The following is a 13,932-nucleotide window of genomic DNA, read 5'->3' as shown; positions in this document are numbered from 1 at the left end:
TAGCCTGATCTATTGTTTCCCCCCCTGGCAGGGGGGTTATTGTGTGATAAATAATTCCCTTAAAAAAAAAAAAAAAAAAAAAGTGGGAGCATTTGCATAATCACTGCTTTGATGTGGCCAGCAAGATGAAGCTGTGTTCCCCCAAATCTGCCACGGGCCAGGAGGAACAAAACAAGAGGGAGCCTTTCACGGCGCTGGCGGTGTGTGGGGCAGCCCGTGGGGAGCGGGTTTTTCACTCTCACTCGCTTTTAACGACCCCTTTTTAATGACTAAACTCCAGGAATGCCAAAAAAGAAGCCGAGCGCTCTCTCCGTCTTTTCTGGTCGGGCCTCATTGTCCTTCCTGGTTTCTCTCCCTCTTTTAAGAGACACTGGAGTAGGTGCCTTCGGCTCTTCAAAAGGCCGGGATGGATGGGATGCACATCCCTCTGGGTGCTGGAGCCACGCGGGAACAGGAGGGACATCCCGGGGGGCTCAGCACTAGGATGCTCCCCGCAGCCGTCCTCAGGGAGGGACGCTGCTCCTTGCCAGGTGCGCGTCATCCTGGAGGGATTTCGCTCCATCCCAGGTACAGACCCTGCTGGCAGGAACGTTACCGTCCTGCTTGGGCCCTGGCAACGGGAACCGCCGTGGGAAAAAGCACACGACGCGTCGGAGGATGGAGGGGGGCGTTGGAGAGGTTTGGGGGTGGGAGCCACGCCAGCCGAACCTTCCCCGATCCCCGGGGGAGGCTGGCCTTGGTTGGAGATGCCCTCGGAGGAAACGGGCCTGAGGGGGGCAAGGCTGGGAGGGGGTGGCAGGACCATGTGGCAAAACCTGAGTCGGAGAGGTTGGATTTGTCACCCAGCACAGTCACTCTCATACTGATTTTTCATTTGAACGTGGCCAGAAGTGTTTATAGTTCCCTTTCTTGCCCCTTAATTTGAGTTTATTCCTCTCCTTCGTTTCCTTTTTTCATATATTTCCCTCTTTTCTCTCAGAAGACTGATTTTTGGAGGTGACGGGGAGTCCCCAGAGCCAGCTGCAGCCAACCTGGAAGTGGACCAGGAGATGCAAGATGGGCAAACACCTCCTTGGATGATGTGAGGAACCTGGGGGTGGTTTCCATGGCAGCCTCTTGCCCCAGAACATGTGTTTATGATCCTTCTGTGTATTGTATTTTGGCATAAAAGCTCCTCTGCGCCGGCAGGGCTGGAGGGGCAGCTTGAAGGCCCCCAGGGGGGTTTACAGCCCTCCTTGGCATAAGAATGGCCACGAGGAGCCAAACCAGCACCCCAAGGGCTGCCGCACGCTGCCTTTCACGGCGGGCATAAATCTGTCCACGCAGTGCCATCGTTAAAGAGCCCTCCCGACATGGCTCTCAGCTGGCTGGCGTATTTTAAACTCAGCTTTCCTAAAGCCTTACTCAGGTGCCCCAGGTTGGGCTTCCCCCTGGTCCTGTATTATGTATGGATTTGGCCCACGTAGCCCCAATTCCCATTCCCCATGGGCAAAAAGGATCTCGATTATCTATTGTGCAGTCAATCCCCTGGCATAAGCAGAAATCCCAGCGGGATCTTTTCTGTAACCTGATGTGGGTTGTTGTCTTACTACAAGGCAAAATCTCGTGTTTGAAAGTCTAAGACAGACCCTTTTGCTCTGACAAGCTGACCATGTAAAGATAAAAGGATACAAGGACAACCTGCCTTCTGCCTGCTATTCTGCAACAGTTGTGCAGGTCCAGCAAAATTCTAGCAGCCTGCTCATCCCCGTGACCTCTCGTACTGAATGCAGGTTAAGGAGGGGCAGAACTCCTGGCAGACTTAAAATCAAGCCTCCTAAAACTGATTGGAGAGGGAAAAAAAAAAAAAAAAAAGTCCTCGGAGGGTCACTTTGCAGTGTCTGGGAGGGAACAGGGATGGTGCTGGGGCGGCTGTGACACACAGCCGGCCCCTCTCCCTCGCCTCCCCTCCTCCTCCTTTTATTAAAAAGCAGAGAGCCCGGCCCAAAGCTGATGGCATATTTACCTTCATGAGTTTTAAAAAAAGTTAATTACCGCTCGGAGCAAGTTTGTCGGGCTGTCCTGAGCTGTCTTTTATTAGTAGTCGCCTTCATTAATTTCCCTCGCTGGATTTGCTGCTAATAGCTGCCTGGTCCTGGGCAGCACAAAGCAGCATCTGTGCCATTGAGCAGAAAAGCGGGAGTCAGGCAAAGGGGGGCACTGGGGGGGGCGACGCCGTTTGCAAATCAACCTCTATTAACGTGATGTCCTGCTCCGAGGGGACGGCAGCCCCGGTAGCCGGCACGACAGTTTGGGCTGCGCTGGGCTGGTACCGAGGGAGGAAAGGCACCTGCTCCCTGCCGGGGGGATCCTGCCCTCATCCTGCTCCCCTGGGCGCTGGCTGTGCCGCCCGGGGAACCCCCGGGATGCTGGACCTGCCTCTATGGACCTGTGCACCCAGCTCGGTGCTGCCGATGCTCCGGTCCTGCGGCAGCGTCCTGCATGAAACGATTTGTTAATAACTCGGTATCTCTTGATGCGAGAAACATTCTGCCTTATGAACAGCTTGGCAGAGAAGTTTTGGGATTAGGGAATGGGATTAAGCCCTGTTGGGAGGGAGCAGCGGGCAGGCCCGGCGGCGGGGCGGGGGCTGGAGGCACGGCGGGCTCACACGAGCCGGGGCAGCGGGCGACTGCAGAGGCCAACAGCCCCATCTGCTCCCGCTCAGCCAGGGAAGAGGGGAGATGATTTCATCCAAGTGGAAGAAAGGAGGGTGGCGTGTGTCACTCCCGGGAGAGGGGTGAGAGCAGCACGCCGCCGCCAGCTTCCCCGCGGAGCCGGGGGAGGCACCCGTGTGCCGGGGCTTCCCTAAGGCAGCAGGTGACGGCAGCAGGCACCAACACCTTGCCGCGAATATCCCGGTTCTGCTCCGTGGGAAGGAGATGCCGAGGAAGCTGCTGCCGCTGTGTTCTTCCAAGCAGAAGAGATTGGGCAGCACGGGCTGCGTCTGGGGAAGGGGCTCTGCCTGAATCCAGCAGCTGGGCTCTGGGGGCAGCTGATGCCGCGTTGGTGGCAGCGGGGCCGTGCTGCCTTGCGTGCAGGGGCTGCCTCACAGCTGGAGGGGTCACCCCGTGCCCGCTCTCTGCCAGCCGCAACGGCCCGGGATGCTGCAGCTCGGAGGGAGAGGGAGGGAGGGAGGGAGGGAGGGAGGGAGGGAGGGAGGCAAGCTTGGCTCAGCCCTGTATTGTTGGGATCGCTGAGGGGTTCCCTTTCCACTGCATCTTTTCTATGAAAATTTTCCCGAAGTGCTCCATAGGGACATTAGTTATTGGCAAACGAGTGAGAAAATCACTCTACCTTTTAAGCAGGCTTTGGTCGCATCAGCTTGCTCCCTGGATATCAAATTGACTAACTTGGATGCGCAAGCACGACACACGGCCGACAAGACTCTGCCTTTCACCTGGATACCTGCAGAGAGGGAAGAAGGACAAATCTCTTTAGGCAACCACTCTCCCTGAAGGACAGGAAAGCGTGTCACCACTGTCACAGGCAGGCCAGTTTTGTGCCTGACTTATAGCAGCACTTACACAGGGTGTAAACTCGAGTCCTGGAGTGTAGGCGAGAGGAAAAAAATGTTTCATGTTTCCTCAATCATGATGTCCCTACAGATCATATTTCACAACACAGTTCCACACATTTTGTAGAGACTGGCCCTCACTGGTTATACCGGGTATTTAGGTTGGAATTTGGAGAGTGTTACAATTAATCAAGCCCAAAAAGCATCTTGGTAGCAAGTTACTTATACACAAACCACAGAAACCTCCAATAAAAACTTCCAATTTCTAATTTAAAAAGGAAAAAGTACTCCCGACGCCTGTTAGTTCAAATTACTTTATTCTGAAACCAGAGGAAATAAAAGCAATTTTTTTGTCGGTAGCTCTAAAATGAAATTTACAGTCAAAATATCATATGCTCCATCCTCAGCGTCACCTATTTATTTCCTCAATAATCCCCTATTTATACCACAAACATGAACCAGTAATTTAAACTCTGTGTGTTCGGAGCCACGTGTGCGTCCCAGTTCTTCAGGCAATGAGGTTGTAAATCCATGATTTCCAGTATCCAAGCCCCGGATGAAGACAGAGTGCCTGAAACATCTGAAATTGTGCCAAATCCTGTAAAGAGTAAAACCAGTAGAATATGATTCCATGCCTGTTTTAACAGGGAACAGGACAAGCTGATCCTTGACCCTAACTTTTACCTGTGAGTAGCTATAACTTTAGCCGAGGTGGCAAAATGTCTCCTAACACCAACAAAAGAAATAAGCGACCAGGTGGAAATATTAGGAAGAAAGCAAAGTATTAAAATTTCACAGGGACGGATTTATTCTAGAGCATGTCTAAATAAATTTTCTTTTTCTTTCTTTGAGCACGAAGGAGCTGGAAAACGCGGGGCGGGCTGCTGGCAGTGCATTAGGACACTTTGTTGTGCAGAGATTGTCGGAGAGGTTTTGTTTTGGTTTTAATTGTCTCTACAGAGCAGGGAAAGCTTCTGCAGAGAGGCTTTAACACGGCATCTCTGCCGCCCATTAATTCCCGGGATCTTGCTAACTAGCTTTGTTTGCCCTCCGGAGCCCGGCGCTCGCTGGCCGGAGCACGGAGCTATGTGAGCGCGGCGTTTGTCACTTAGTTAAAGCCAGCATTTCCCCACTGCCGAGGACAAGGCCGGCCTTTATTGGCTGCACAACAAGATAACGGGTTTAATCTTCCCAGTAACACGTGAGTTTTCATGTATCACTTTAATCGGCGAGACACTGGGGCCGAGTGTCCCGTCACATGCCGATTTCACTCTTGTGTGAGCCGGCGACTGCCCAGCTCAATGATGGATTGTTCGCTGGCTCCTAACAACAGGCAAGATGGTGAATGCCCCGGGGTGACAGACAGTGTGCAATGGGAACGGCCGCAAATCTGATGGCCCGGTTCAAGTTCACCTGACAAAGCTGGAGCAGTCTGCGAGCAGCGCTCGGGAAAGGATTATTCACACTGGCATTATAGTTTTGAATGCATTTTTCTCCCCGCGCAGCTGCGCAGCTCCCCAAGACTGAAGGTTTATGCACCATAATAAAGAGATTTAATTTTTTTTTTTTTTTCCTCTTCCTTCTCCCTCTTTACACCTAGTTCTAATCAGTTGGCCCAGGGATAGGGCATCTTTCCAAACAACTCGGCACGAACATCACCTAGAATACAATAGCATTGCTAAAACGCGGGGACAAAAGCCTAAAAATCTCTGCTGGCTGCAGAAACAAAAGGGGATGGTTTTGTTAAAGCAAAGTCTGTTGGGGACCCATCTTTTTGTGGAAATTTATGCTCCCTTTCTCATGGAGAAAATCTCTCCAAAGAAATGATCCCAGCACTGGGGGGCAGCAGGACATTGGGGCTTTGTGGGGAGGGGGGAAGGGGAGAATGGGAAATGGAGGCAGCTTTTCGCTGCCTTGCTGGACAACCTGCTCCCAAAGATGCGTAGGGTAAAAGTAGGGTAAAAGAGTGTCCAGCCCTCAGGTCATCCTGTGGACTGACCTGTGCCAGTCTAAGCCAGCAGCTCCACCGAGGGCCTTGTCAGAGACAGGCAGCTACAGATCTCGTTGCACTCCACGTGTTGATCATGAAAAAAGTAGTAAATTCCTTTCTTCCCGAAGTTGGAGCGTGAGATGTCTTTGCTATTGAGGGAATGAATCTGGGGGTCTGTGAGGTAGATGAGGCCTTTCCCGTTACCTGTCACCCAGCCTGTGGAAGAAATGGTACATCTTGATATCAAACCCCTTACATCTTGATGTCAAACAGCCTTTTTATTACCACACTCAGGACTCTCTGCCTGGCCTGGCCCTTGCTCTGCTCATGTCACCTCAGCGATTCCCAGTTCCCACCTACGGCTGCAAAATCACAACCCTATGAGACACATGATGAATTTTAATGAAATGAATACCCCAAAGATACCTGTGGGCTAGAAGCTGAGTGTGAAAGGCACAAACATCACCATCATACGCACCTTGAAGGTCGACGACGACGTCAGTTCCGTTGGAGAACTCGTAGGAGAAGTGGCCATAAGCCAGGCCGTACTCCGTGGCTTTGTACTCATTCTTCACTACCTTGGTGTTGTTGGACAGCTTCACAAACTCCCCGAGGATGTAGGGCTCCACACTCACACACCCTTTTATAGTTCTGTCTTCCAGTATCTGAAAGGAGACAGCCTTACTGCTACTATAATGGAGCCAAGACACCCTTCCTTGGAATTGCCTACAAGACGGTCCTTACCAGGAGCACTGCAGAGGGGATATAAAAGATTTGGGTAGGGACCTTCTGCTCATACAGCCTCTTGTTGAACTCTGTCACGTAGTACTGCGCGGTCATTTGTCGCTCCACATCACTGAAGTGATGGAGGAGTCCTTTTTCTTCTTTGTATTCCTTCCCAACATACCTGAACAAAAGGAGAAGTGTCTGGAGCGGTGTTTGTTCTGGATGCTGTGATACCTCACAGCAGAGCAGAACTCGTCAGAAGCAAATCCACCTGTGAGTGATGCATTTAAAATAGCTGTGGTTATAACTGGGTGGAAGTCTTTTATTTTCTGTCTCACAGAGGTGAAAAATTACCAATCAAATCCTGGGATGGGGGTTTCATAACACTGGGATGTTTAAACTCAACTTTTCTTAACCCTGAAGGGAGACCTGACTCAGAGGTATTAAAATACTGTTCTCCATCCATAATAATTCATAAGCCACTTCTAGTAATGATCTGAACTCTGTAATTAGCTGTTAGAAGACAACAGTAAAGCAGCCTTTCCTTCCTAGAAATTAATGGAGTGGCGGGAAAGATTGCCAAAACGTCCAACACATTTGGGAAAGCCATAAAATATTCTCGCTACAGCAAACCTTACCAGACATCTTTCTAATCCGTATTTACAAATAAGCAGCATTGTTAAACACTTTGTTTCAGGAAACTGCTAGGTCCATACCTTCCCAGGCTTTCTTCTTGGTGCAGGAAGTGTATCCAAAAGGCATTTCTCTGCTTGCCTTCCTTGGCCACGTTCAGGTAGTCCCCGATGAACACGGCTGTCTCCTGGCCTGTCCACAGCCCGGATTTCTTGGAGTATTTCAGAAGAAGAGCAGCTACGACAAAGAAAACACCACAGGTAAAAGGGAGAAATCCACAGGACTGCTCTGAGCCTGTGCTGAGGACGACCTGCTATTTATGATTAACTAAATGATCATTATCCTAAACAGTTTTCAGGGCTGGCATGTGGATTCTAAACTAAAGTACCGGGGTAGAAAGCAATAAAAAATTAAATCCTAATAAATGCTGACTAAAATATTGTGTTAAAAAGCCTGAGTCAAGCTTGCTCTCTGTGGAGGCACCCGCTGCTGTGTGGGAACTCACAGTATGCTTTGTGAAGCTCTTTGGTCCTAAAAATCCCAGTAGGCATCAGTCTCTGGACAAGCCAATTATACTCCACCCCCGCCAGAAGCCGCTTGTAATCATCATCCCTCAGAACCCGAGCATCCAGGATCTCTTCCTTCATTCTCCCAGGCGTGAAGGCAAAGCCGCTTCCCCTTGGGACTGAACCTTCGGGGGAGCTCGTGGGCATCTGTGCTGATTTGATCCATGAACTCAGAGAGGAGCTGGATTGTCTCTTGCTGCTGACCACATCCCAAGAGTTCTCTTCACCTTCCTCTGTAGTGGCACAGTCAAAGTGCTTGGTTGTGGACGTCTTTTCCCAGGAGGGCAAAGCTGTTGGCACACTGGGAGTTGCTTCATGCTTTGGAGCCAGTGCTGTAGGATGGTTATTTACTAAGTCTCCCACACCGATGAGCTCAAATTCAGCGTCATCTACTGTTTCTGCCTGAGGGTCAACAAGAGGCACCTGGAGCGATCTGTCCCCCAGCACGGCAGATTTCCTCACCCGCTCACACACGGAGGAGTTACTGCCCGTTTCTGCCCCGGTGTTTGTTGATGGTACAGAAGTGCCCCTGTCTGGGGGGGGCTGTGCCTCCAAGGAGGGATCCCCAGCGCTATCTGCAGGTTCTCTTGGGCGCGCCCACGCCAAGAGACCAACGCCTCCCTCCCTGCTGCTGTCCTTGGTCCTGCAGCTCAGCTCCTCACAGGAAAAGAATTTCTGCTCCTCCTGCCCTGTAGGAACAGCGTAAGAGATGGAGAGGGAAGGAAACACATTGTTTGAGTCTTTTGCTTTCTTTTCTGAAGAGCTCCTTCCATGGTGTCTTCCCTCCTGCAGCTCCCCTCCACAGAGACACTCCTTCTCCACCATGCTCCCTGCTCGAGATGCACACCCCTGGAAGGAATGCTGAGGAGACTCCCCACAGCCACGGAGGGATTCCCAAGGAGCAGGAGGCCAGGCCCTGGGAGGTGATGAGCACAAGGGCGCATCCTGACCGTTTCCATTGGATTCTGTGGTGCAGCACTGCCGCTCCACTGAGGCTTTCTCCCCTTGCTGCCCGTCCCTGAGAGACTCTCTGCTGCTGTTACAGCTTAGCTCCTCCCAGCTGGAAGAGGAACCAGCTTGAGACAGCTTGCACCAAGAGTTCTCAGAAGTAGTGCTTTGGCTCCTGTTTTGCCCTCTGCTGAAGACATCATTTTCGCTGCTTATTTTAATTTCTAATGGCTCAACCTCTTCTTCGAAGGAAATTTTCATCACACCGGAGCCAATGTCGTGATTTTTCCGGCCACTGAGTCCCTCTGAGCTGCTTCCTGCTGTTGGTGAGTTCAGGATTTTCACAGCACCTCTCCTGTGGTGAACTGTGTCTTCAGTAGTACACACAGTGTCCGTGGTTTTGGTCTCTGTTCTCAAGGTTGTGATACAAGCTCCCACCTGGATTTCTCCCGGTGTGGTTTTACGAATCCTGCAAGATTTTTCAAACACTTGGCACACTGACAGGTGATGCTGGGAATGCTTGGCAAGGATTTTCTCAAAGCTGGTTTCCCTTTGCAGGACAGGTTTTTGTACAGAGCCTTTAAAACTGTCTGGGACATAAGACCTGGCATCGGAATTCTGGAAGCTTCCCACTCGCAGGCGCTTCTTCACGGACGCGATCAGAGACATGATCTCTTTGGCAAGCGTCCCCTTATCTTCCTCCTCTGGCAGCAAGGTGCTGTAGGAGTACAGTTTTCCCAGGGCTTCCCTGCACAGCTGAGTGACCTCCCGGAGCTCCTGGCTCTCTCCGTAGAGCCATCGGTGCACGGTGGCGAGGCAGAAGGCAGCTTTGATGAAACTGTGCAGCTCCTGCTTGCTGGTGACGGCACTCTGCTCCCCCTTGGTGAGCAGCCCGATCTCAAAGGATTCTTTGGCTTCAGACAAGTAGAACTCTCTCTTTTCCGGGGGACAGTCCTTGGAGTGACTGTAGGAGAGCAGACACATCCCACGGATGTTCTGGGAAGGGATCAAAGAGGAATGATGGAATTAAAAACATGTTTCTTTCCCTTAAACGATTTGAGACAAAGCTGGGCTCTAACTGCCTGCTGCTGTGTTTCCTGGAGTAAACTTTCTCTTTTCTTCCCTTTGAAATACAGCTGTAGTTCTAGAAGCAGCACTCCCAGGGCTGGAAAGCCCATCCTCACCCTGTGGACAGCTTTCCTGATTGCAGTTCAGAGCAACGTATACCCCATATAACCAACCAAACCCTCCACACACACACGACACCCCGTGGGATGCACTGTTCGAAAGCCATGTCAGAGCCAAATTTAGCAGCCTGCACTCTTCCCCTGCACGGATTCCACTTCCAGAGGGAGGAGTAACACTCACCACGGCCGTGAGGACAAACAGGGGGGTGTACTGGCTGTAGGCAGCTGCCAGCTTGCAGGCCTCAGCCGCCGATAACAAGCGGTGGCTGAACTCCCGCAGGAGGCTCTGATGAAATAAAAGAAAAGGAAAACAAACATGAGGAAAAACCTCAACTCAAGGACTTTATTTCCAAATATACGGGGCCTGGTAGGCAGGGACAATCAGATCTTAAACAGCAGCCTGGTCTGTTTCTGCAAACCCTTTTTGCTAAGGTTTACCATGGATACGTGACTTTTGACTCTATAAATATTCTAAATATATACACTCTATAAAATACCCTTAATATGTTCTTTTTCCCGAACCCAGGCATTCTCCCATCTAGGTGCGACTGAACTTTTTCACTGGGAGCAATGGAAGTTTCTTCAGCCCTCTCAGCACAGGAGAGGAAAAGTGTGGGTGAATTTGAAACCACCTGAAGAATCCACACACACAAACCCCAAACCAAGTCTCACCAGGTCGATGTCAGCATTGGTTTTAAAGCGTGCATAATCCTGCTCATTCATGGAAGAAAAGATGTCTGCCATAATCCCCAAGGATGTGGCAATTCCCTGAAAGAGAAATGAAAAAATTTCCTGGTGGTTTTTTTTCCCCTGTATTTTGAATTTTACTGCTCTGCTGCATAGAAAATGCCAGAACAACAAGAAAATAAACACACAAACAAGATCCAAAGAGAAGCATGGCTAAGAAATTCAGAGATGTCATATTGGTATGATTTTATTAATTTCACTTGCAGGAAGTGTAATCTGGAAGACCTGATGCCACTTAAGGGCCTCCCTGGCCAAATCATTAAGAAAACCAGGCATGCTTCCTCAAAATTCACTGCAGAATTCCCTGCTGCTGCTGAAACGGAGAACACAGAAATGTTCTGAGCTTGAGGTCAAGCTTTAAGACATGGCAGACAAGAGGTGACAAGGTTTGGGTTTGTGGGATATCTACTGCTGGGGTCCAATTACAAACCCTCTCCAAGCATCACCTGAGGACTTGCCAGGCTTAGGCTCGCATTCCTGTTTAGCTACGGACACATGATGCGACTGCTGCTTCACCTCCAGCGGGAAGATTAGTGCTGCCCAGCCTCACAAAGGTGTTAAGGACAGGCACGGTGGTTTTGTCAGGTGTTCAGGTCCTGCAGGGCCAGGGGAACCCAACACCCACCACAGACAGAGCAGCTCCGCAAACAGACGCGCTTGGGGAAATAATATTAGTTCTAATCCTAAGAAACAGCTGAAATCCGTGGCTGCGCTCTGGAATTAGTCTGTCCTTGTCGGGGGCACCAGAGGCATCCTCGGGGATGGGTCACTTCAGATGGTTCTGCTTAATGAGAAGTATTGCTTTCATCCCCCTGCAGGGTAAAAAAAAGCGTGGGTAAGGCCGTGCATGCACGCGGAAACAACGCGGAATACAGACTTTGTGCTGCCTGTTAACCCTGGCTGAGGTGTGTAATCGAAACGCTGCTGCTGAAGGAAACAAAAGCTAAGCTGGAGTGATTATTGGATTGGCAGGGAGATGCAGAGTGGAAAGGAAATGCTACCTTTTTATCTGGCTGAGGAAGTTTGAAGTATCCCACGACTGAAGCCCAGATCAACTCTGCTGCCTCGTACCACATCCCTGAAACAAACCAGAGAACAGGCACTGAGCAGGTGGCTGCCAAGGATGGCTTTCCACAGCTTATTTTACACCTCGGGTTCTCAGGACAGGATAAAACCATACCCTGGCACGTTTTGCTTCGTGCATAAACACCCACTTTGTCCTCATAGAAGACTTCGGCTCCACAGTCATGGAAGATTTGGTGCCTCAAACCAAAAGCACAAAATGAAGGCTGCTGCCCCAAGTGCCAAACCCTGAATGCAAAAGTCCATCCTGCTGAAAATCAGGGATTTTCCTGTCTCAAGAGAGGGCATTGCTGGGATGTCCTCGTGATAAACTACCACCTGCCTTTGGGAATAGTGAATTTGGGACAAGTGTTAGCAAATACGGAGTGGCACAGGGGAAAAGGGAACATTCCGGATTGTTCCTTGGCTTCAGGCAAGATTAGTAATAAAATGATAATTCCTGCAATATATTTACTTGGTACATGGCTCCAGGCCCTTGCTGCAAAGAGATGGGTGTGCAACTCGTCCTCTGCGCCTGTTTTATGGGTATAGGGTGTTCAAGCCAAAATTCTGACTGTGCCTAGTGTAATGTTTTAAAGGGGAAAAAAAACCAGGGGGAAATCTTGAGTGGAAGCTTTTAGAAGAGAGCCTTACCAAGCTTTTGCAGAATCTGTCCCCTGATTTGTAAACAGACTGCCTGAACAAGAATCCGATCGCTCTCCTCTGCGTATCGCCAGGTTCCTGCAGGAAGAGTGGGAAAACTCGGCATAGAACAAAAAATATTCCCGTCATTCCAAGCCTCTAAGGGTAACCTGAATCCCAGCAAACCGCCAGGATCCTCCTCCTTGCAATGGAGACCCTTTCCATATGAGAATCTCAACTTCTCGTGGGAAAGAAACCAACAGAACCCTGAACTGCCTCAATTTTCACAGTGGTACAGCAACCTGGATATACCCACTAAAGAAACCCCAAAGAAAGGAAAAGAAAACGAATGGAATAAAGTATCTATTCAGTCTGTAAGATTAGTGGGAATGTGGAGGACGAACATTACTCCAACAGTCTGGATTTTTGAGGGGATAGAGTCATCTTAGCTTTCTACATCACTCAGTTGCTTGAAATTGCTCCACAGGTTAAACTTCTCCATTCAGAACATTTTCCCACTTTAAAGTATAGAAGGATGAATGATGGAAATTTCAAAACTAAAGTAATGTTTCCACATCTTAGGAGAGAACGGTGAAGGAAAGAGAAGTGTGATGTGAGGAGTCATTACTAGGGCCGGTTTGGCTTATTCGAGGCAGGTATAACTGGGATCAAAAATTGCACCAAATTAGCAAGTATTAAATTGGAAAAGAAATTTATACATACCTGTTGCTCCATTGTCATTAATCAGGCTGCTTAGGATATATTCGGCTTTTAAAAGTTTACCTGATGGAAAATCAAAGAAAAAAAATGGATAGAAAATGAACATTAAAAATGTATTGTGTCATGACATGAGTAAAAATACCCATCAGGTACCACCTGCACAGAGAACTGCTGCTGTCCATAGCCAGAAAGGCACGTGCCCTACCCTCTGTAATACGTGGTTGCACAGTAACATGAAATTGCAAATTTATCTTTTTTATTTCACACATTACACATTCCTGGAAGATTGTTGGGATTCCCAGCTCTTATTTCCCTCCCAGAAGAAAGTAGTCTAGCCTGCTTCCTCCGCAGCAGTGCTTCTAAATTCTGTCCCAAGGAAACGCGGGCTTTGGAAACCTATTTAGGTCTGACTGGGAATGGCTTGACATCCCACCATGCAAAGCACAGCCACAGGAAGACGCGTTAAAAATCCTTCGGGTGTTGTCCATGTTACAGGAATGATGGAATTTCATTTTTTTATCCCGGAGGAGCTGTAACCTGCATTGTTTGCATAGCCAAGTGGCCTCACTGAAAAATAAAAAGCAGCTGGGACAGTGTAGAGAAAATGCCAGGATTCCAATTTCCTTTTTCAAGGCCCTTGGTCAGGAGTACAGCAATTCAGATATCCCCGTTTGAAACCAGCGGGGAAGGTTTGTTAAGGAACAAAAGCTCCAATTAGTATTTTCCACACCCTTTCACAATTTTCTCCCCTGCTTTTGGCTCCGAAACCCTTTGTACCGGCCCCTTTGTGCTAGCGAGAGGAGCCGGGAGGGCTCCGGGGGGGCCGGGAGCGGGAAGCGCCTTTGGGAAGATGGCACGGTGAGCGTGTCACTCCCTCCCAGCGAGGGACCGAGCGCCGTGCCCATGGAGCGGGGCTCGGCAGAGGCGGCAGAGCGGTACCTGCGCTGACGGCGAGGCGAGCCTGGCGGATGAGCACCTGCGGGCTGATGGGAGCGCCGGGATGCAGCCGGTGCAGCCCCTTGGCGATCCGCAGGAGCCTGCTGGAGGCGTCGATCCAGTACAGGAAGCGGTCAGTCAGGAACACCAGGGCGGTGGCCGTGGCGCAGTCCCCGACCAGGATGGAGGCCTTCAGATAAGCCTGAAAAAAAGCGCAGG

The 13,932-nt window shown here is 50.1% G+C and overlaps 1 protein-coding gene across 3 annotated transcripts in view; it reads right to left on the bottom strand.

Annotated features, from left to right (window-relative positions):
* Window positions 1-3,865: 3,865 nt before the first annotated feature.
* The window catches only part of ALPK1 (alpha kinase 1), a 33,967-nt gene continuing 23,900 nt past the window's right edge, over window positions 3,866-13,932 (bottom strand). The window contains exons 4-15 of one of the 3 annotated variants that reach the window (XM_040064264.2): window positions 13,717-13,915; window positions 12,781-12,840; window positions 12,070-12,156; window positions 11,355-11,431; window positions 10,279-10,374; window positions 9,788-9,892; window positions 7,411-9,415; window positions 6,989-7,142; window positions 6,291-6,453; window positions 6,025-6,211; window positions 5,556-5,762; window positions 4,037-4,154 (exon numbers count right to left, since the gene is read on the bottom strand). In XM_040064264.2, coding sequence (XP_039920198.1) covers window positions 5,566-5,762; window positions 6,025-6,211; window positions 6,291-6,453; window positions 6,989-7,142; window positions 7,411-9,415; window positions 9,788-9,892; window positions 10,279-10,374; window positions 11,355-11,431; window positions 12,070-12,156; window positions 12,781-12,840; window positions 13,717-13,915 — 3,330 coding nt within the window. In that variant the 3' untranslated portion in view covers window positions 4,037-4,154; window positions 5,556-5,565. Of the gene's footprint in view, window positions 4,155-5,028; window positions 5,763-6,024; window positions 6,212-6,290; window positions 6,454-6,988; window positions 7,143-7,410; window positions 9,416-9,787; window positions 9,893-10,278; window positions 10,375-11,354; window positions 11,432-12,069; window positions 12,157-12,780; window positions 12,841-13,716; window positions 13,916-13,932 lie in introns of those variants that run through there. The other 2 variants (XM_058420628.1, XM_040064263.2) reach the window with 2 other exon arrangements.

This window comes from Hirundo rustica, chromosome 5 (assembly GCF_015227805.2).
Source record: "Hirundo rustica isolate bHirRus1 chromosome 5, bHirRus1.pri.v3, whole genome shotgun sequence".
NCBI lineage: Eukaryota > Metazoa > Chordata > Aves > Passeriformes > Hirundinidae > Hirundo > Hirundo rustica.
Note: the sequence above shows the minus strand (reverse complement) of the source record. Positions and strands in the feature narration are given on the sequence as shown.